Raw genomic sequence first — 23,617 nt, 5'->3', positions numbered from 1 at the left:
TATAACATAAAGTAAGGATGAGGTGGAGGTCGACGTTTCAGTCTCCTAGAGAGCACTTCGTGAGACCATCTTCAGGACTGGTGTCAATTGGGAGCTGTATATTGAACAAGTGTAATCTGAAACAAAAATGTTGGCAGTTACACAACAATATCTATTTTATATATTTTATCTATAACACCTTAGTGACCAAACACAAATAACACTAATCGCACAAAAAAACAAAAGACAATATTTACAAAGACATATGGTTGGACCATGGAGAGATCAAGTAAAAGAGAGTTCATTTTTGCATTTATGTGCCTGCTTCTAATTGCAGTATTTGCAGAGCTTTTTCATATGTTTAATTAATCTAGGGTATAACTCTAGTATCATCATGAGAAATCAAAAAGAGCATCAGTCCCATACATTGAATTATACATCAAGTATATACACTCAGGGGATATCAATAAGTATTCCCACTTCTTCTGATTGGCACAAATAAATGCAATGCTTTATGTACAAAAAACATTATGAATTTGTTGTATTCAGAAACTTATTTCAGAAATTAAAAAAGGGGGTCCATTCAAATTATTCGTAATGATTCTTACTCAAGTTGTACAATTCGATAACCCCAAACCTCCAGTTTCAAGTTTGTGGATGTTTTAGAAATCAAGGAAAATCTAAGATGGATAAAATTTTTACCTTCATTTAAATGCTGGACAACGTTAGTTTTTTGGTTGGAACGCTAATCCAAAGAGCAGAAGTGGTTAATCCTAAATATAAATATACCAATTAATTCACACGATCGGGGCCCTTACGTGGAATTTAAATAAAATACAGAATTAATAATTACCCAGTATCAAGGATGGCCCACACCGATACACATTCAGTTTCAGTAACAATACGGGTCTGAGGCCGAGTCTATGAGTCGTTGTCCAACTCGTACGGACAAATAAAGTGAGTAGCGATGTACGTCGATACACAGAATGAAGAGGAGCGATGCCGAATCTACAGAGGTACAAATTATCGTGTTTAGTATAAAGCTTGGCATTAGTTTGTACAACTCTATAAATCACACCAGAGCTAATTTACCTCTAAGTCCACTAATGATTAGATTATGCCAAGAAGTACGTCGCGGTAGAGGCGTGGTGAACCGAGTAGTAATCTCGATCACAGGTAGGAAAAATGGGAGTGGATGATGAGTATTTGAAGGGTAAACGGACGACCGGCTTTTATCACAAATAAATTGGAGAATAATCGCCTTGCTCTGCCTCCTGTACAAATAAAGCACTACAGAGGTAAGAAGAGCATCTACGCTGTCCGAGTCGGCTGACCGACAGTCTGTTACAGAAAGTGACCAGGACTCCGTGAGGAGCAGGTTCACAAGAGGCTGTCCTATATATATATATATATATATATACAGTCCTGATGAAGACCCGCCCCTGATGCAATAAATCACCGCATCTTTTCCAGGGTCGAAACGTCGATGCATCCCTTTCTTTGTTTGAACCAACTATTCAAAATCTCTTAGGATCCAACATCAAATCATTATACCTATTAGATTATTGTATATATAGTTGTCTTCATCAATGAGAACATGAAATAACAAATTCAATTGTTGTTTTTATTGTGTATCAATCATGTGCATAAAATTTGTATGCCAAATTATATTTTAAGTATGTTTTAGGTACAGCTATTGTTGTATTATATGTTTCAATTCAAAGCATGAAAGTATTTGAGTAAAAATTTGCTTTCGTTTTAGCCTTTGGTCTGTGTGGTTTGATTGTGAGTGCCATAAATTGTGCTAACTTTGTATCTTGGCCAGGGGCAAAGTAAACAAATAATATCAGTGAAATACCAAAGCAGTAGGTATTGTGTACCGACAGAACCATTATTATTAAGTCTATTAGAATCACAGCAATTTCCTGAATGTAGCAGGGTTGTGCACCAAGCTCAATTTCCCAGATTGGCTAAAACTTTTTAAACAATTTTACCATTGTCTGTTTACAAGAAACCTGGGTTACTGATCCTTGTCATCTCAATGGTTTCAAAACATACAACTTTCCCACTATTCCATCTAGCCACGGTAGGAATGGATAGTCTTTTTACCTATGTATTGAATAAACAATATTCTTCTTCTGTAAAACTTAGGACCGCTAGTTCTTATTATCAGGTTGTCAGAATTAATCTTGCTGGACCACTTATGGTGTTTTTAGTTAATTTTTAGAATAATGCTTGTGAGTCTGATGTATTGGCCATATTGTCCTCTCTTGAAAATTACCTGGACACCACTCTCCTGCAGAGGACTGGGGAGAAAGTTATACTCTGGGTGGGGGATTTTAACATCCAATTATGTAAATTGCCCTCGAAATCTGTTTGTGGTCTGATTTCACCAACAAAAAGGGTGCCACTCACTTTTTACATTCAGAGTATGGTAGGAAGCTCAATGAGCTTATTTCTAAATACAATCTAGGCTACTGCAATGAGTTTGGCAATATCCCAATTGAGGTACCTTACACTTTTGACTGCACCACCGGTAATTCGGTAATCAACTTTTATTAGCAATTGTACCCTACATGATTGTGTTGTAAGTGATCATTACCCCCAGATCCTAAGGTTAAACTTTTGTTCAGTAAATGACCAGAGGGATCCCTCCCATACCTTTGCAGTGGAGAACTTAGAGCTCTCTCGAATTAATGGGTTTACATTAAAGTGGTCGATGGTCAACCCAATTGTCTTTTTAGAGAAATTATTTCAGAAGTATAATAGTGTCTTCATGGTCTGTCTGGATTCTTCAAAGGAGGCTTCCGCTATTAAGGAAACCTTCGGACAAATAACCCACACCATTAAAGAGGGGCTATCAGCAAGGTAGAAGGCAGGTACAGAAAACAAGGGATGGTTTGACCATGCATGCAGCGAAACCAACAACAATGTATAGGAGCATTGAAAAACTAGAAATATTGAGGAGATTCAACATTGGAGGCGGGAAAATAGGCTTACCTTAGAAAAGCGTAAGAAAACACTAAAAGACGAGATGTGGGTGAAATTGCATGAGGCTAGTCGAAGTAACGATACCCCTGCATTTTGGTACGTGGTTAACTCCCCAATACAAAGTAATACTGATATACCTAGAATTGAGGTTCCAGTGACTGAAGAAGACTAGGTAACACATTTTTCTGTCCTTTATTTGTCTACTGTAAATAGTGCAATTTATCATCGAGCTTTAAGTCCCGAAGTTGCTCTGCAGATGCTTGCTCCCATACCGGTCTGTTCCACCTTAAATTTGACTCTGGAAGAAGTTTCCCTTGCTATTGGCTCAAGTAGGGGAAACAAAGCTCCTGGGCAAGATGGCATTACAATTGACATATTTAAAGCAAACATTGATCTCTGGGCTCCCCTTCTGACCAATGTATGGGGTTCCCTTTGACTTGAGCAGAGTCTCAAATTGTGCCTATATTTAAAAAAGGTTACCAAAGCTGTCCATCGCACTACAGACTGATCTCCCTACTTGACTCATTAGTCAAGGTGGTGGGTCGTATACTTCTAGCCAGGTTATAAAGTTGGGTCGACAGCAATGACAAGATCTCCGACCCACAATATGAATTCCGCCGAATGTTTGACATAATATCGACAGACAGAATATCTACATACAAATATATCGACACAAAAATATCGACAGCAAAAATATCGGAGTTATATCTTCATAAAGGTAAGTACAAAAATATCGGGAAAAAAAATGTCGTAGTACAAAAATATCGAAATTAAATATATCGTTTTTTTAATGTATTAATAATAATGTAAAAATAATTAAAAAATAAATATAATTTTACAATTATTACATAAAAACATTAAAACATATTTAAAAATTAATAACTAATACATATACATTTAAAATAAATTAAAAAGTGTACATCTAAATTAATATATATACTTACTACACATATTGCAACAGTAGTAAAAGCATTGAATAGCGTAGGGGTTTAAATTACTATTCCCACTCCAGAGGGTGCAACAGTAGGGAAAAGGTTGGATAGTGTAGGGGTAAAAATTACTATTCCCACTCCAGAGGGTGCAACAGTAGGGAAAGCGTTGGATAGCGTAGGGGTAAAGAATTACTATTCCGACTCCAGAGGGTGCAACAGTAGTGAAAAGGTTGGATAGCGTAGGGGTAAAAATTACTATTCCCACTCCAGAGGGTGCAACAGTAGGGAAAGCGTTGGATAGCGTAGGGGTAAAAATTACTATTCCCACTCCAGAGGGTGCAACTGTACGGAAAGGGTTGGATAGCGTAGGGGTAAAAATTACTATTCCCACACCAGAGGGTGCAACAGTAGGGAAAGCATTGGATAGCGTAGGGGTAAAAATTACTATTCCTACTCCAGAGGGTGCAACAGTAGGGAAAAGGTTGGATAGCGTAGGGGTAAAAATTACTATTCCCACTCCAGAGGGTGCAACAGTAGGGAAAGTGTTGGATAGCGTAGGGGTAAAAATTACTATTCCCACACCAGAGGGTGCAACAGTAGGGAAAGCGTTGGATAGCGTAGGGGTAAAAATTACTATTCCTACTCCAGAGGGTGCAACAGTAGGGAAAAGGTTGGATAGCGTAGGGGTAAAAATTACTATTCCCACTCCAGAGGGTGCAACAGTAGGGAAAGCGTTGGATAGCGTAGGGGTAAAAATTACTATTCCCACACCAGAGGGTGCAACAGTAGGGAAAGCGTTGGATAGCGTAGGAATAAAAATTACTATTCCTACTCCAGAGGGTGCAACAGTAGGGAAAAGGTTGGATAGTGTAGGGGTAAAAATGACTATTCCCACTCCAGAGGGTGCAACTGTAGGGAAAGCGTTGGATAGCGTAGGGGTAAAAATTACTATTCCCACTCCATAGAGAGCAACAATAGGGAAAGCGTTGGATAGCGTAGGGGTAAAAATTACGATTCCCACTCCAAAGGGTGCAACAGTAGGGAAAGCATTGGATAGCATGGGGGTAAAAATGAATTCACACACTACTCCCCCTTTAACACACAACACAGTACACATACAAAAAAACACAATTAATATAAATATCAAATAATCAATTAATAACAATTATTTATATTAAATTGATCTAATTTAAATTGAACTAATTAACACATATTAATTACCATTTAATTAACAATAAATACCAATAAATAAATACAATCTCTTTTATTAATTACATTTTATTATATGACACCCTATTACCCTATAAACACACAACCCACTACACATAAATAAATCATATCATTTAATCACTTAATAATTATGATTTACCACTTAATTATTATTTAACAATAACAAAAATTAAAATATGTTAGCACATCAACTCTAATTAATTTAATTAAATAATTAATATTAACACTAAAAAATTACATATATTAGCATATTTCTCTAATTATTGTAATTAACTAATTATTATTAATTAATTACCAATTAATTATTAATTAACAAAAAAATATATATTAGCACATTAACTCTAATTAATTTAATTAACTAGTTATTATTAATTAATTACCAATTAATTATTATTTCATTTTTAAAAAAATGTTTATTAATTAAATAATTATTATTAAATTACTTCCCACCCTATTCCCCTATAAAAGAAAACTTTACCCCAAACCCGAACGTTTTCCTACTTGAGTATTTTATTTGATAGTGAAGGTACATGGAAAACAGCAATTAAATCTAGAAGATTGCAATTTTTAAGATCTATCTCGGCACTTCGTAATTTTTCCAGGAAATTGGGGAATATTCAACTAAAAGAAATGTTATCTATTTATCATGCAAAATGTAGAACAATTGCAATGTATGGTTCGGATATGCAAATGTTGAATTGTTGCAGGCGGTGGAAAATGCCATTTTATGTCACTCTGAACCGGAGACCAATCATCTAATAGACTTGGTGAGGATTCAATCACTCTTGTTATGGCACGAAATATGGACCTCTGAACATATGGACATTGAATCGTGCCGCAGTTAAGGATTGCTGTGACTCTGAAATGGCCCTAAAGATTCCCTGTTTAAAATTTATCCAGAATTCCCTGATAGATATGGGCCGTCCGGAATTTTATGAGTGACCAGAATCCTTGTTAAATATTTTGAGAAAAGGATTAAAAACGGGGTGTCTAAATCATCTGGAGGACTTGCGATAATGTGTGGAATTGGTCAAACCAACTGTGAAACGTAACAAAATGGTCCTGACCACCTTTTCCACACAACCATACCTTTTTAATATTCTTAATGCCCAACATAGATTAATTTTAACACGTTTTAGATTAAATATTTTCCATCACCTGATAAGCTTTCCAAACCCCAATGACTGGTCAAATGATTTACTGCGCTGCCCATGTAACAATGCATCCAATCAATCAACCATGCACATTGCACTTTTCTGTAAATTTTATATGGATTTGAGAAGTTCTTTTACTATACCCTTACTGAAATCACAAAATTTTGAGCAATGCAGGCCGGACCTTTTTATACTTGCAACTGCTTCCAAACCTCTATACGTTTGTGGTACTTGTAAGATTTCTTAGGGTGACCCAAGTGAGAAGAAAATCGATACTAGCAATATATTGATTCATGAATTACCTGTTATAACGTGAACTGAATTTGTGCCCCTCTGATTTTAATGTATTTTACCTGTTTGTATTCGTTCTTAACCGGTATTTACTCTTTTATGATGCACCTTGTGTGAATGAAAGAAAGATAAATTGATTTACTGATTTACACAGTACTCTTAAATTATACAATGTTTCTTTAGTTTAATGTGCCCAGTGATAGTACATTATGCTGCATTTTGTTGATATATTCAGGGCAAGTATTTAACTAACATATCATTGTTTTGTATTATATAATAATGAATGACCGTTTACAAGCAAAGTAAACTGTACCATGTTTTCATTCTGATTACTTCCAAAGCTCATCTGTCATAATTAGGTTGGGAATCAAACGTCCAGCTTTTCTATCTAAATCTGCAAATTATTTTAACCGTATAGTTTAACATTTACGTTTAAGGCAGACTAAAAGCTGGAAGCGAAAGAACTGTATTTCTTAAATAGGTTTGCTATAATAACAAAAACGTCATCATAAAATAAATATTTAAAGGAAGAGATTTTCGATGGTCCATAACTCTAATTCAGTCTAAACTGATGCCTTCTTTCTTTTACAGCTTGAAAGTGACGGAGTAAGTCTTGGATGGTACCAGTGTTTGAACAAGACAGTGGCCTTTGACAGCACTGTGGGGAATGACACCTTCTTTGTCGTCACGTGGCAGGGCATCGTACCAAACATAGAAGTCGCTGCCCCTAACGGAGATACCTATTCTAATGCCAACTTTACTGTGGACCCAACTACCAGAACAGCTCGTCTTCAAATCCCAGGCACTGCTCAGGTGGGAAATCATACTATCAGTGGACAATCTTCATAAGGGTACAGGTCTTTATGTTTAGAAGCATCCTAAGGCCGTCATAGTGGTACTGCCTTCTAAATGTGTCATTCTGAGCCCACAGGTAAGTTGAGCTTTTCTGTGTCCTGATTTGGAACATGCCAGCTCAATGCTAATGTGTGTTGTTTGTTTTAATAGCACACAGAATAATGATGGGCTGAGTGGGCCACTTTTTGTACCCTCCCTCAGTGACTTACATAGTTCAGGTTATTTGGTGTCTGTCCGGTTAGCAGTTGATGCTATTCCTGTGTGTTTAATTTGGGGGTCTCTAGTTGGCACATGTAGGTACTTCTGACAAATAGGGACCCTCACCTCTACTCAGGATAAGGGGATTACACTCCTAAAATAACCCCTGTTCACCCCCTTGGTAGCTTGGCACGAGCAGACAGGCTTTATCTCAGAGGCGTTGTGCGTTAAGCATTTGTGTCCACATATAGTAACCAATTGACAACAGTACAAATGGACACCACACAGGTTTTATATAAAAAATAAGTATACTTAATATAGAGTTACCACAAGACCATACACGACAAAAATACACAATACTATTATTTTAAGATGGTAGATTAAGCATAGTTCAGTTCAGTTCTTAGATGCGACACTCTGCGTCAATGTACCTTAGGTTGGGTTGCACTTCCACGACATGCAATGTCGCAGCGATGGGAAATGCAGCAAACTTCAGATACAAAGAAATAAAGGCATGAAGATCTTCCAGATGCGGCACGCTTCTCTGGGATGCGAGAAGTTCTAGGTTTGATGCGTGGACTGCAGCGGCGACACCCTGACGATGCAACGGCAGCAGCTCCAGGGGCGACATTCTTCTCCCACGATGCGTGAAGCTTCGGCTCGATGCCACAACTACAGCGGCGTCATCTACAATGCGACGGCAGCAGCTCCAATGGTGGCACGCTTCTCGGCGATGCGAGGTGCTCTTCTTCGATGCGGTGCAGTGCGGACGTTCCAGCGGAGACACCCTCCTTCAGAGTTGCGATGGCAGGCACAGCGACGGCGACACGCTCTGACCTCGTTGCAAGATTCTGCTCCTGATGCTGTGCAATGCGACAGCTACAGTGGTGACACCCTTCTTCGGAGTTGCGACGGCAGCCGTAGTGACGGCGACACGCTTCCTCTTCGTTGCAGCACGTGTCTCTGCGATGCGGTGCAGTGCGACAGTTCCAGCGGCGACACACTCCTTCGGAGTTGCGACTGCAGGCCCAGCGACAGCGACACACTTCTTCTCATTGAGTCGCGCTTCCCGGTCCTTGCGACACGCATTTCATCAGAAGGTCCAAAACAGCAGCAGGCACTTCCACAAGAGCTCTGGAGAGCTGGGGGTTGAAGTCTGTTGTCCTTGAGACTTTAGCAAGAGGCAAGCTCTTTTCCAAGCCCTTGGAGATCCTCCACAAGTTGAAAGCAAAGTACACAAAGTTCCTTTCTCCTTCCTTTGGCAGTAAGGCAACCTATGTAGGCCAATCCCCCAAGCACCACTTCAGCTTGGGAATAGTCTCTCCTCAGTTTCTTCAGGTTCCTCTCCTCAGTAAAGGTTTCTTCTTGTCCAAAAGTGATCTAGTCTCATGGGATCAGGGTACCAATATTTATACCCCAACATTTTTTGTTCTCTGAGGGGAGAGGGGCCTTTGCCCGATCCAAACCTGTTCTGAAGCACTCTGTTTACCAGACTTCTCCTTTCCTTTCACAGTGCAGGGCAGGCACATCAGACGCCCCACTGGAGGTGTAGCCAGCATTGTCGAAGGTAAGTACAGTCTTGGAGCACTTTGTTTACAGGACTCCTTCTCTTCTTTCAGTGTGCAGGGCAGAGACATCAGCCGCTCCCCAAGAGGTGGAGCCAGCATTGTGGAAGGCAGGAACAGCCCTATTCAAGGTTCAGGTGCAACTCCTCCCTCCCATCTAGATGCAGATCTCTCTATTCACCACTGGGTGACTCAGACTGTCTATGGAAACCCCCAGCCCTGTCACTCACAAAACCAGACAAAGTAATACACAACCTAGCAGAGGAGGTTTGAATAGTTAGACAAGCAAATACCTACTTTCTATAAGTGGTATTTGCAAGCACAGAATGTTAAAACTAACTTCACTAAAAGATGTATTTTATCATTCTGAGTTCAGGCATACTTAACTCGAATTTCTACCATGTTCTCTGAAACAGTTAAGATTATAAAAAGTAATAACTCTAACAGCCCATTCTGGCCTAGTCAGAACAGGTAGCCTTGCAATAGTGAAAAACTAAAATGGCTGTAATTCACTATTAGGAGATGCCACACACACCAGGGCTTGTCCTACCTTATACTTACAATGCACCCTGCCCTTGGGCCTACCATACGGGTGGCTGATATGAAGAAAAAGGAAGGTTTAGGGACTGGCAAGTGGGTGGACTTGCCCAGTCAGCATGACAGTACCAGACTGCACGCAGGCTCTGCAATGGCAGACCTTAGACACATTTTACAAGGCTGCTTCTGTGGGTGGCACAACCAGTGCTGCAAGCCCACCAGCAGCATTTGGATTTACATGCCCTGGGCACACTCAGTGCACTAGACTAGGGTATGACAAGTAAACCAAAAAGCCAAACATGGAACCACTGATTAATACATCGATTTACAATAGGGAACACTTGCACTGTGACACTAGATAGCAGTGGCACAGTGCCCAAAGCATCGAACACCAGCAAAAATACATTAGGCAATAATAAAAAATGGAAGGGAGACCCACGCCAATGGTGCCAGCTGAAATGTGGGGAGAACTACCCTCTCGCCTGGGAGTTCTCATCACTAAGGCAGAAAAATCTGGACAGACCATCAGCGTTGGAGTGTTCTGTACCAGGGCGGTGTTCCACTGTAAAGTCCATACCCTGTAGTGAAATAGACCACCTCAACATCTTTGGATTCTCACCCCTCATCTGCATCAACCATCTGAGGGGCCTGTGGTCTGTTTGAACCCGGAAGTGAGTCCCAAACAGGTATGGTCTCAACTTCTTCAGTGCCCAGACCACAGCAAATGCCTCACGCTCAATAGCCCTCCACACCTGTTCCCGTGGAAGTAACCTTCTACTGATAAAGGCTACAGGTTGATCTAGGCCCTACTCGTTCATCTGTGACAGAACAGCCCCCACACCATGCTCTGAAGCGTCTGTCTGAACGATAAACTGACTTGAAAAGTTGGGTGCCCTGAGCACGGGTGGTGTGCACATGGCAGCTTTCAGGGCCTCAAAAGCTTTCTGACAGGTATCAGTCCAGATCACCTTCTTGGGCTGCTTCCTGGAAGTCAGCTCTGTCAAGGGTGCAACAATGTTGCCATAACCCTTGACAAACCTGCTGTAATACCCTGTGAGACCTAAGAAGGCTCTCACCTCTGTCTGGGTTTTGGGTGGCTCCCAAGCCAGGATGGTTTCAATCTTCATTTGTAGGGGCGCCACCTGACCCCTCCTAACTTGGTGTCCCAAGTACACCACGGAACCCTGCCCGATCTGGCACTTACTCCCCTTGATCGTGAGGCCTGCCTTCAGCAGCGCCATCAACACTTCCCAGAGGTGGTGCAGATGTTCTTCCCAACTGGCACTGAGCACTGCGATGTCATCCAGGTAGGCGGCACTGAATTCCTCCAGTCCAAACAACACCTGGTTGACCAACCTCTGAAAGGTGGCAGGGGTATTCTTCATCCCAAAGGGCATAACACGGAACTGGAAATGCCCATCCGGTGTGGAGAATGCTGACCTCTCCTTTGTCCCATTAGTCAAGGTGATCTGCCAGTATCCAGACATTAAGTCAAACGTGCTGAGGTACCGTGCAGCCCGTAGCCGATATATGAGCTCTACAGCTCTGGGGATGAGGTGTGCGTCAGTCTTCGTGACTGAATTGAGCAATCTGTAGTCCACACAGAACCGGAGTTTGTGTGTGGCACCCGACGCTGAAGCCTTCGGGACCAAGACCACTGGGCTTGCCCAAGGACTGCTAGATGACTCAATCACCCCTAGCGCAAGCATCTTTGAGACTTCCTCCTTGAAGCAAGCCCTTACCCTGTCAGTTACCCTGTAAGACTTGTGCTTCACAGGTAAGATGTCTCCTGTGTCCACATCATGGATGCACCAATCTGTGACACCAGGAACCAGGGAGAACAGATCCGAAAACTGTCCCAGCAACTGGCGACCGTCATTCTGTTGCTCATGGGTCAGGGTGGTTAACACCATCCACTGACCCATCTTGCTCTGAGGCTGACAGGAGGTCAGGAAGAAGCTCAGTCTCCTCCTACATCCCAGCATCTGTTGCCAAGAGCATGCCCACTTCAGACCTCTCCAAGTGGGGCTTATGGCGGTTGACATGCAGTACCCTCAAGGGGTTCCTAGGAGACCGCAAGTCCACCAAGTAGGTAACTGGACTCTTGCGCTCCACAACCTCAAATGGTCCGGTCCACTTATCCTGGAGCGCGCAAGACTCCAAAAGGTCCATGACCCACACTTTATTGAGGGTTGAAGCTCTACCAGAGTGGCATTCTGGTCAAACCAGCACTTCATCTCCTCCTGGCTGGCTTCCAGATTCGCCTCAGCGAGTTTCCTGAAACGCCTAGTCTGGTTCCTGAAGGCCAGCACATAGCTATATACATCCTGGGGAGGTTTCCTGGGAGATTGTTTCCAGCCTTCTTTAACCAAATTCAGAGACCCTCTGACTGGGTATCCATAGAGAAGCTCAAAGGGACTGAACCCTAGAGATTGCTGTGGCACCTCACGGTATGCAAACAATAGGCATGGTAAGAGGACGTCCCACTTACGCCTCATAGGTTACTCAAGACCCATAATCATGCCCTTTAGGGTTCGGTTGAACCTTTCAACAAACCCATTTCCTTGGGGGTGTTAAGGAGTGGTGAACTTGTAGGTTACACCACACTCCTGCCACAGGGACTTCATATACTTGGAAATGAAGTTGGTCCCCCAGTTAGACACTACCTCGTGAGGGAATCCTTCTCGCAAGACAATTCCCATCAGCGCTCGTCCCACCACGGGGGCGTCACTGTCCTCAAAGGTATGGCTTCCGGGTACCGGGTGACATGGTCCACCAAGACCAGGATGAACCTGTTGCCCGTGGCTGTCTTGGGGTCCAGTGGCCCCACAATGTCAATCCCCACCCGCTCAAAGGGGATAGTGACCACAGGGAATGGCTGGAGATGAGCCTTGTGCTACCTCCACTTTTTCCACTGGCCTGGCAAGTCTGACAGGTCCTGCAATGAGTATCTGAACTCTTGCGCATTTGGGGCCAATGAAAGTGGGCAACAAGCCTTTCAAAGGTCTGGTCCTGCCCCAAATGCCCTGGTAATGGCACATCATAAGCCAGCCCCAGTAGGAAGGTTCTGAACTTCTGGGGTACCACCAGCACATGGGCTGACCCAGGTTTAGCAACCTTAGGCTCACTATACAGGAGACTATTCTCCCAGTAAATCAAGTGTGACCCTGACTGATCATCTGCTGCCTGGCTTGCAGCCTGTTGCTGCAAGCTAACAAGAGAAGGGCACTCTCTCTGCTCCTTGCAAAATTCCTCCCTGGAGGTGCCTCCTTCTTGCTGCCAATGGGTCAGCTCAGGTAGGTCCCCCAGTTCAGCTACTTTCTCCCCGGTAGGCTCCAGGGTATCCCCCTCAGGGTCTACCTCCTCCTGGGCCATGGAAACTTCGGGGGCCGGTTTCCTGCCCCCTCCGCCACTTCTCTCTTCTGCAGGTTCCTGGGCCTCCCTCTCAGGCTCCAGGTCCTCTTGAGAACCCCTACTGGCTGACATTGACCGGGTGGTCACGCAAGCACAGTCAGGCAGTCCAACCATCTTCAAGTGAGTTGTTTTCTCCACCTTTTCCCAAGGGGAGCTCTCCAAATCATTCCCCAACGAACAGTCAACAGGCATGGCGGGCCTCACAGCTACCTGAAGAGTACCAGAGACCCCCCACTCAAAGGGAACCTGAGCCATTGGACTATGACTCTCTGTGTTGTCGGCTGCAGCAACTCAGCAAAATGCATGCGGGATAATCTGCTCTTGAGACACCAGGTGACCCCTGACAGCTGTCACACTGGCTCCTGTATCTCTAAGAGCCTCCACCTTTTGGCCATTGATGGTCACTCGCTGCCCATATTTCTTAGTGTTCCTGGGTAGCTGAGCTTCTGAGACCATCTCACAGTCTCCTAAAGAGATTAAGGTCACTTGTGCAGGACCCCACCCACCTTAGACATCAATCTCCTTCCCCAAGGCTACACTAGTCATCTGCCAGGGTAGAGCACCAGTGGGTGCTGGTTTACCAAACAGGCGGCACCTGGTATCATTCGCCTATGACCCAGGTCACCACACTTGTAACACTTCAGGGGCCCCTGGGGAACAGGACTACCTGTCGGGCCCCTTGCTTCTTCTCAGGGGTAGGCTAGGAACCTTTCCCTTGGTTCCTTTGGGAATTACTTTGGGTCCCTTTGCGGAACTCCTTCTGTTTACCCTTGTCACCCCCACTCTTCTGCTGGGGACCCTGCTCACCTTTGGCTGAGTCTCCCACATGACCCTTACGGACCCGGGTGCTCACCCAGTGGTCCTCCGCCTCAGCAAGCTTCCTGAGGTAAGTCAGCTTGCTATCTATCAGATTCTGGCGCAGCTCTGGAAAACAGTTATCAGACAAGTGCTCCCATGCAATCAAATCAAAGAGACCTTGAAAATCATTAACCTTGCTGCCCTTTACCCAACCATCTAATGCTCTGCAAAAGAAAGTACATATTCAACCCAAGGACTGTTTTCTAACTTTTTGCATTTCCTGAACCTCTGCCTATAGAGCTCAGGTGTCGAACCATATTTAGACATCAATGCATCTTTCATGTGGCTGTATGAATTGTGGACTTCAGAAGGCAAGTCTAACAATGTGTCTCGCCCCTCACTAAGGAACCTTCCCCACAACCCCGCTCCCCAATCTCTCTCAGAGACCCGATGGGAAGACATGGCTACCTCATAGGCTCTGAACCACTGACCAATATCATGATTTTTGTAAAAAAAATGTCACCACATCCTTGGGAATATACACTCTACTTTCTGTATGTACTGACAGTAAACTGTCACTAGAGGGTGTAACTCCAACTCCCTCAAAACTTTTTCATGCTCAAACTGCATTTTCTTTTCCTCAATATCTAATCTTCTATTTTCTAATTCCAGTTGCCTATTCACCTTGAACTTGGTCATCTCCATTTCATTCCTTCTTGATCTCTCTCTGTCCTCCAACTCCTCTGGAGACAGACTTTTGTTAGAAGTATTGCTGCATGCAGGGGAAGGTGCTCTCCTTCCTCCTAAGTTAAATGGCTCTTCCTGTTGTACAACTGCCTGGTCATGCTCCTCCTCAATTTCAGGGAATATCCTTGCTTCTACCCAGGCCCTCAGCGCCTTGTAGAATTCTTCTTTCTTGGTGCCCCCAACAGTGGCAACCTTGAGTTTCTTGCAGAAGTGCTTCAGATGCTTTACTTTGTAGCTTTCCAATTTCTCTTCTTCCCATTCAAGATTAATAGAGGCTACAGATTCTGCTCCCTCTACTACAACTGAATCAGGCATCTTTCAAAAATAGAACAAAAATCCAGAAAGGAATCTATCAAAAAGTATCTGGTATCGTTATGCTCTGCACTCACTAAGTAGTGTTCACCAGTCACTGTACATGAGTCACAAATGCAAATCCAGAATCCCTTCCACTGACCAACAATGTTAGATTTTGGGGTGTCTCGTTGGCACAGGTAGGTACTTGTGATAAATAGGGATCCTCGCTTCTAGTCAGGATAAGGGGATTACACTCCTAACCCCTGCTCACCCCCTTGCTAGCTTGGCATGAGCAGACAGGCTTTATCTCAGAGGCGTTGTGTGTTAATCATTTGTGACCACATACAATAACCCAGTGACAACACTACAAATGGACACCACACAGGTTTTATATAAAAAAGTATACTTTACATAGTGTTACCACAAGACCATAAATGACAAAAATACACAATACTATTATTTTAAAGTTTGAAGAAAATGTTATTGAAAATAAAGATTGCAATAAAGAAACTCACGATACAATGTCAATATAAATTGAAATGCAATCAAACTAGAAATAATATACTGCAATATAGGGAGGGAAGAGAAAAAGAAAAAGAGAGTGAGGGAAGAGAAAAGAGAAATGGGAGAAAGCAATAAATATAGAACAATCTTTATATTCAATACAAAATAAGCATAAAACATGTAAAGCTTCCAAGACAAACATCATATAATAAGAAAGAAACGGTTATTTACAACAATTAAGTAATATTATGAGAACTATATCATGGAGGTTTGGGACAATACTATTATTTTAAGATGGTAGATTAAGCTTAGTTCAGTTCAGTTCTTAGATGCGACACTCTGCGTCAAGGTGCATTAGGTTGCGTTGCCCTTCCACGATAAGCAACGTCGCAGTGATGAAAAATGCGGCAAAGTTCAGATACAAAGAAATAAAGATGTGAAGTTCTTCCAGATGCGGCATGCTTCTCAGGGATGCGAGAATTACCCGGTTCGATGCGTGGACTGCAGCGGCGACATCCTGATGATGCGACAGCAGCAGCTCCAGCGGCGACACTCTTCTCCCACGATGCGTGAAGCTCCCTCTTGATGCAACAACTACAGCGGCGTCATCTACGATGCGATGGCAGCAGCTCTGACAGCGGCGCGCTTCTCGGGGATGCGAGGTGCTCTTCTTCGATGCAGTGCAGTGCGACAGTTCCAGCGGCGACACCCTCCTTCAGAGTTGCGACTGCAGGCACAGCGATGGCAACACCCTACGACCTCATGGCGTGATTCTTCTCCTGATACGGTGCAATGCGACAGCTACAGCGGCGACACCCTCCTTTGGAGTTGTGACGGCAGCAGCAGCGACGGTGAAACGCTTCCTTTCGTTGCGGCACGCTTGTCTCCGATGCGGTGCAGTGCGACAGTTCCAGCGGTGACACCCTCCTTCGGAGTTGCGATGGCAGGCCCAGCGACGGCGACACGCTTCTTCTCGTTGAGTCGCGCTTCCAGCTCCTTGCGACACGCAGTTCCTCAGTAGGCCCAAAACAGCAGCAGGCACTTCCACAAGAACTGTGGGGAGCTGGGGGTTGAACTCTGTTGTCCCTGATACTTCAGCAGAAGGCAAGCTCTTTTCCAAGCCCTTGGAGATCCTTCATAATTTGAAAGCAAAGTACACAAAGTTCCTTTCTCCTTCCTCTGGCAGTAAGGCAACAACTGCAGGCCAATCCCCCAAGCAGCACTTCAGCTTGGGAATAGTCTGCCCTCAGTTTCTTCAGGTTCCTCTCCCCAGTAAAGGTTTCTTCTTGTAGTCCAAAATGATCTAATCTCATGAGATCAGGGTCCCAATATTTATACCCCCAAATCTTTTGTTTTCTGAGGGGAGAGGGTCCTTTTCCCAGTCCAAACCAGTTCTGAAGCACTCTGTTTGCCAGACTTCTCCTTTCCTTTCACAGTGCAGGGCAGGCACATCAGAGGCCCCACAGGAGGTGGAGCAAGCATTGTGGAAGGCAAGTACAGTCTTGGAGCACTTTATTTACAGGACTCCTTCTCTTCTTTCAGTGTGCAGGGCAGAGACATCAGCCGCTCCCCAGGAGGTGGAGCCAGCATTGTGGAAGTCAGGCACAGCCCTATTCAGGGTTCAGGTGTAACTCCTCCCCCCCATTTAGATGCAGATCCCTGGGTGACTCAGCCTGTCTCTTGGAATCCCCCAGCCGGTTTGAATGGTTAGACAAGCAAATACCTACTTTCTAAAAGTGGTATTTGCAAACACAGAATGTTAAAACCAACTTCACTAAAAGATGTATTTTATCATTCTGAGTTCAGGCATACTAAACTCGAATTTCTACCATGTTCTCTGAGACAGGATTATAAAATGTAATAACTCTAATAGCCCATTCTGGCATATGGAGAACAGCTAGCCTTGCAATAGTGAAAAACTAAAATGGCTAAAATGGCTGCAATTCACTATTAGGACATGCCACACACACCAGGGTTTGTCCTACCTTATACTTACAATGCAACCTGCCCTTGGGCCTACCAAAGGGGTGACTGATATGAAGAAAAGGGAAAGTTTAGGGACTGGCAAGTGGGTGCACTTGCCCAGTCAGCATGACAGTACCAGACTGCACGCAGACTCTGTAATGGCAGACCTTAGACACATTTTACAAGGCTGCTTCTGTGGGTGGCACAACCAGTGCTGCAAGCCCATTAGCAGCATTTGGATTTACACTGCCTGGGCACACTTAGTGCACTAGACTAGGGTCTGACAAGTAAACCAAAGAACCAAACATGGAACCACTGATTAATACATCAATTTACAATAGGGAAGACGTGCACTGTGGCACTGGATAGCAGTGGCACAGTACCAAAAGCATCAAACACCAGCAAAAATACATGAGGCAATCGCAAAGAGTGGAAAGGAGACCCACACCAATGGTGTCAGGTCTAACAGTGTGACTTAGTGTGCATCCCTGTTCCTTTAAACTCTTTAAGTAGTATTAATTCTAAGCCTCTCTTCTGATGTACACTACCATCTTGTTTTTTTTCAAAGTACTAATGCATCATTTTGTAAGACATTAGAAAAACGATTTACTTTATTCCAGTATTGCTGCAGCAGGCTTGTTTTATTATGCAGAAGAATACGAGACCGTAGAGAAGGACAACCAGTAACATTTCACATCAAATTTAGCAATCTTTCCACACATAAGGGTAGCCTAAAGTATTTAAAACCCACAATTATAAGACGAAAGTCTTACTATGTACTCACAGTTAGGTGCACATCGGTTAAATGCTTTTTATTGCCACTTACGTGTCATATGAAAGTGACTAATAAATTGCCTCTCTCACAATCTTCTGTTACTCAGTTTGTGGCAGGTAAGATGATGAATGACCCCTCTCAATTAGATGCAGTCCCTGCGTTTTATATTATTCACAATAATTAATACAAGGAAATGGTTAACACTCACCGAAAAGGGAAGGAAGTGTTCTAAGTCGAGCTCAACTTCAGTCATTATTTCTCAACAGTTTGGACTGTAGTGAAAGGTTTCTGGGCTTCAGTTAAGTATTTCTCAGAAAGATTGTCAGTTGACACACAGTTTTGTGCAATTATCACACAATATAGCACCACGCAGAGTTCTGCACAGTTCTCCATGTAGGCTTCTCTCCACAAGAAAAGTACATAAACCGGGCATAACTTATTTGGTCATTTTTTCGTTTGATTTAATAAATTGGTTTAAAGCATGATTCATTTTCGCAGGGTTTTACAGCATCAACAAGTTGCCTTTCGGCCATAAAGCAATTCCAAACAGTCGACAAGCCTTTGCAATGCGATAGGTCTCGCATTTACATGATTTTAATTAGACTTTACAACAGTACATCCTCAAGTCTGGTAACATATTGTAATCAAACTATAAAAACAGGGTCGTAGCAAGAGCAAGAAGCTCTATCTGAAAACCTTAATTCCGATTGGCGCCACAATGGTCCACATTAAATTACGTATAAAGAAGGTGAATCCAATTCTTAGAATGGAGAGGTTTCCCTACGATGGTTGGGATCACCAAAGTTGTTAAAATACCCCTCACAGATCAACAGGCCCCTTGGTGTCATGCTTCATCATTGGGGTCTTCGCACCCCTCTAAGGGATGCGGCGTGCTGCAACCTACGACTACGCAGGAGCACTTATAAACAACTATGTGTGGTGTGTGTGAGGGTTTGTGTTATATGTGTGTGAGTGGTGAGGTTATCGGCGGGTGATGTCCTTTCCATCCCTTGGGTATTTCTCACTGCATTAACTATGATTTCTTGTTCCCTTTGCATGTTCAGTGTGTGTGACAACATGCTGAACACTAGAACGTATCCAGCGCGATACTACAGTACCTAATATGAGAGGAGCTGAAAGTTGACATCAGAAAACTTTGCGAAAGATGACCTTTGAATTTGGAATAAACAAAATATTTGTATTACTCGTGCTGTGTCAAGTACTGCAAACACCATTGCTTTCGCGTTTTACCGAAGGATATTTACAGTTTGTTTTACGTTAACTAAATGCACGCGTACCTATGGGGTAAACATAAGTGGGCTTCTACTGTGTATTTTATGGCGGTTGCACATGGCTGAAGCCGCAATCATTGTTCTAATAAATACCAGTGACAGGCTGTGCGCTACGACCACCTTATTGCCGGTTACTAAACACTCTTCTATGAAGCAATGTGTTGTGCTCTAGCGTTCATGCAAGCAGAACTAAAGGCAATTCGACTTTTAAAAAACTAAGAAAAACGAGTATCTCTTGGGGGTAGGAATTGTATGTACCTGGGCAGCGTCATCGCAGCTCCACATAGAAGCAAGGAAATCACAGCATTGGGTGGCGAGGGAAGTACAGAGACCCCTGTTTTATTCTGCTGTCAGTAAATTGTGAAGTATCCTCGCTTCCCCACAGACCTAAGTTAAGACCGCTCTTCTGCCTCCAAATGTTACAGACTTTTCTATAGTATGTCTTCTCTACCTGTGATGCACACTATACCATGCTCCTTCCCTCTTCCCTCCTCCATCATGTTTTTCTGTCCCTGGCAAAATTTTGGTAAGCCACCCTTCTATATTTTTTATATATTTCCAAGAATGCTTACCCTTGTCGCGGGGTGTATGGATTAATTTGCTCTTGCTAATGCTGTTCTCCCCATCTATGTGCTGGGCTCGGTTGGGGAGCGTCTTTGTTGCAGTGGTAGCCAGGCTGGCCGATCGGTAGTGACTGTGCGGCGTACTAAATCTCTGAAGGTGCGCGAGCGCACTTGTTGTTAGAGTACAACTGCAAGCTTGCCTTCACTAAGAGTACTTGCGAAAATGAGATTTGGGTGCTAGACAACAATTTAAAAATGGAATTAAAGCTGCTGTTTGTGCATTCCCTAGGTCCTTGTTAGGTCGAACCTACACCACTTGTGCTGCAGGATGATCTGTGTTATGTACTTTGTGGAGTTTGACTCCACCCATCAGTGCTGATTTGTTAAGCAGAGCATCACTTGCAAAAGCTTACTTTTCAGTGGTTTATTTAGTTTGTATGTCCCACCATATGGTGTCTTGCTCCTACAATTGAGTACTGGTCTAGAGATGCTTTTGGTTGCCCATTGCACCACGCTATTCCTACCCTGGAAGTGGCCTAGCGATGCCCTACAATTGGCCTAGTGAGGCTTTTAGTTGGCCATCGCAACGCGTTCTTCATATTCAGCTAAAGCCCCGCCTCCCTGGCTCTTCCTGATGGACGTGCCAACGATCTCTTGTTTAGCATAACAGTTATGTTTCTGCTTTACAAATAATTCAGGCTAAAATACCACCCCGGCTATTGATGTGCATGCCTTGCATGTATTCCTTTCTCTCCCACTTTCGTTGTGGGAGTGCGCATGCCTTTGGTGCCTCTGTACATTTGCTGTCACCATGTTTTTCCTGTCACCTCTTCCTAGCCTATACTTCTCTTCTCTGTCTCGGTAGAAGGCTGTTGGAAGCACTCCCTTCCCCAGTGATCTTGTCCTTTTTTCCTCTCTTCCTGGCACACTCCTTGCACAGAGCCGTGCTCTGGGAGGCTGGCCAGTGAGCAAGAGGAGGCAGTGTCTGGCAGGTAAAGGGTGTGCAGTGGCCAGGCTTCACACTCCACTCCTCGGCGCTCACTGCAATACCCAAGAGCAGCTTGGCCAAGAAGTCAGTGAGATACACGCTCACCTTTCTCCTACGTAGCCGGCCTTCAGCACGGGATCTGCAAACCCAACCTGCCCCGCCCGCACACGCAACCCCCAGCCCAGCATGTTGGCTCCAAGTTTGTTGCAGGATCCCTGTGTGATAAATGCAGGGGGCATGAGAAGTGATCCATGACCCTGCAAGCAAACGGTTCAATTGCGTGTAATGCCTGTTTATCCCTCAGGGATCAATACTCACATGGGTACTAGTCAACACGGAAAGCAGAAGTCATGCAACCAAACTAGGAGCAGTTAACACAAGTAGATTGTGATCTCTTTAATCCACTTTTTGGTGCCAGAAGTCGTTCTGAAGAGCAGAATGGGTCTTTTGTATGATCATTTGATAATTCTACTGGGTGTGAATCCACGTTGCACCTCTAACCGCTATTGTGCTGTAACAAATGCTATATATATATATATATATATATGGGAGAGGATGTGGCATAACGGCCAGCGCTGCCGTCTTTGAAGCAGGGAGCCAGGTTCAAGTCTCTGCATCAGCTCAACATCCTGTCATTCTGGGCATATCACTTAATCTCCCTCTGCCTACCAAAAAATAAATGTGTCCCTGTGAAACAATACAGTAAAGAGGAAAAGATTTGAATTTTTTTTTTTACAAGAGTGCCTTGTTTATCACATGCCACATTGACTGCTTCAAGCTCTTAATGCATTCAAAGATCAGTACATTACACCATTACACAAGACACATTCATTTTTAGTAGGCATGGGGAGATTAAATGATTTGCCTAGATCATAGGCTGTTGAGCCGACGATGAGACACAAAATTGGTTCACGTAAAGAAACACTACCAGCTTTAGCTACAATACAAGACATACACACAAGATTCACCACTTTATAAACTGCAATACAACATTTTTAGTGTACTGCATGATCTGCCCATGTGACTTAATCTCTGTGGGTAGCACAATTAGACCCCTTAAGGAACGTGTGCAGGAACACATTATAGCAATCCGCAATGGTAATACTAACTACTCACTGGCAGTACACTATACAGTGCACACACTGCCTCTGAAGTAATAAATATCAGATTTCATGGTCTTGCTGTAGCTGAGAATAACCCACGAGGTGGGGTTAGGACTAATAAAACTCAAATCTGTTGATATAGGATTGAATGTCGACAGAAAACTACGTTTTCTTACTGGACTAAAAATGTTCACTGTATTGTGTTACTATACTGTTCTGAACAGTCTGATGTTGGTTGTACTGTGAGACAACATAACTGTCTGGCTACTTATTCTGTACTGTGTATAATCTTGGATTCCTTGGTGTGTCATTTCTGAGGTTCTGAACTGTTCAACCTCAGATATATTTTGAGATAGACAAACTGGCTGATTACTGTGCACTCTGATTCCTTGTATGCATATACCACATTTTCTCTCGACTTTCCTGTCGTTTATCTAAAACTGATGATAGGTGCCTATTTTAGAATACCTTTACCTACGAGTTGGGAGACCACCTGTGGAACAATAAGAGAATTGAATGGGTTCTTTGTATCCTTCTATTAAGTGACTTTCTTGGATATAAATATGTTTTAGCCTACCTCTCTAAGATGACATAATTTCCAACAACTGACCCGCCATTACTCGGATGACTAATAAGTAATAGTATCATTGAGAATAACCCTGCCTCATAGATTGCGATACGTACATATTAAGCTATATATCACACTTAACACTAGGCCTGGGCGTAGTTTGCATATCAGCGCTACACGTAGCTTCACGTAGTCTGCGTAGCGTAGCTGATGACACTGTGTACTTGTCTGCACTGTGAAAAAATTGCTAAATAATTGCAAATGGTATTCTGTACAGTGTCAGTTATGATAAATTAAGTAGCTCTATCTTTGTATGCTGCAGTGCATAAAGTACTTCCACAAATGTGAAACTGATAAATTAGCACACAGTGAGAGGGGTGATGATTTTGGTATACTCCCTAACCTAGGGGGAGTACCAAACAGATGCCTTGAAAACAAAAAAGCACATATTATTGAACGATTTGGTGATGGTCCCATCCTCCTATGACCACCCCAAAACCAGTCTTTGGCAAAAAAACATTCCCAACCAAATGCCCTGCAAAGCATTATGGGATGAGATTAGCAGTGGGCAGTGACTATTATATAGTATCCAATATTAAAATAATTCTACAAAGAGCTGCAGTTCAACTGGTGGTTACTAGATGTCCCTCACGAGTCAAATGCAAATGCTTGATGAAAGGGTTTCAATGGTTTTGCATTTGACTCGTGAGGGACATCTAGTAACGACTAGTGGAACTGCAGCTTGATGTAAGAATAATTTCAATGCTTTTCATTTGACTCGTGAGGGGCATCTAGTAACGACTAGGTGAACAGCAGCTCTTTGTAGAATTATTTTGATATTGGATACTATAATATTCACTGGCCACTGCTATTC

At 43.2% G+C, this 23,617-nt stretch overlaps 1 protein-coding gene across 1 annotated transcript in view; it reads left to right on the top strand.

Moving 5' to 3' along the window:
- Nucleotides 1-23,617, top strand: part of LOC147747508 (calcium-activated chloride channel regulator 1-like) — an 820,724-nt gene that overhangs the window by 554,162 nt on the left and 242,945 nt on the right. Inside the window, exon 10 of the mRNA XM_086953977.1 lies at nucleotides 7,169-7,390. Within this exon, the coding sequence (XP_086810103.1) occupies nucleotides 7,169-7,390 (222 nt within the window). The remainder of the gene's footprint in view (nucleotides 1-7,168; nucleotides 7,391-23,617) is intronic.

This window comes from Lissotriton vulgaris, chromosome 1_1 (genome assembly GCF_964263255.1).
Source record: "Lissotriton vulgaris chromosome 1_1, aLisVul1.2, whole genome shotgun sequence".
Taxonomy (NCBI): domain Eukaryota; kingdom Metazoa; phylum Chordata; class Amphibia; order Caudata; family Salamandridae; genus Lissotriton; species Lissotriton vulgaris.
Note: the sequence above shows the minus strand (reverse complement) of the source record. Positions and strands in the feature narration are given on the sequence as shown.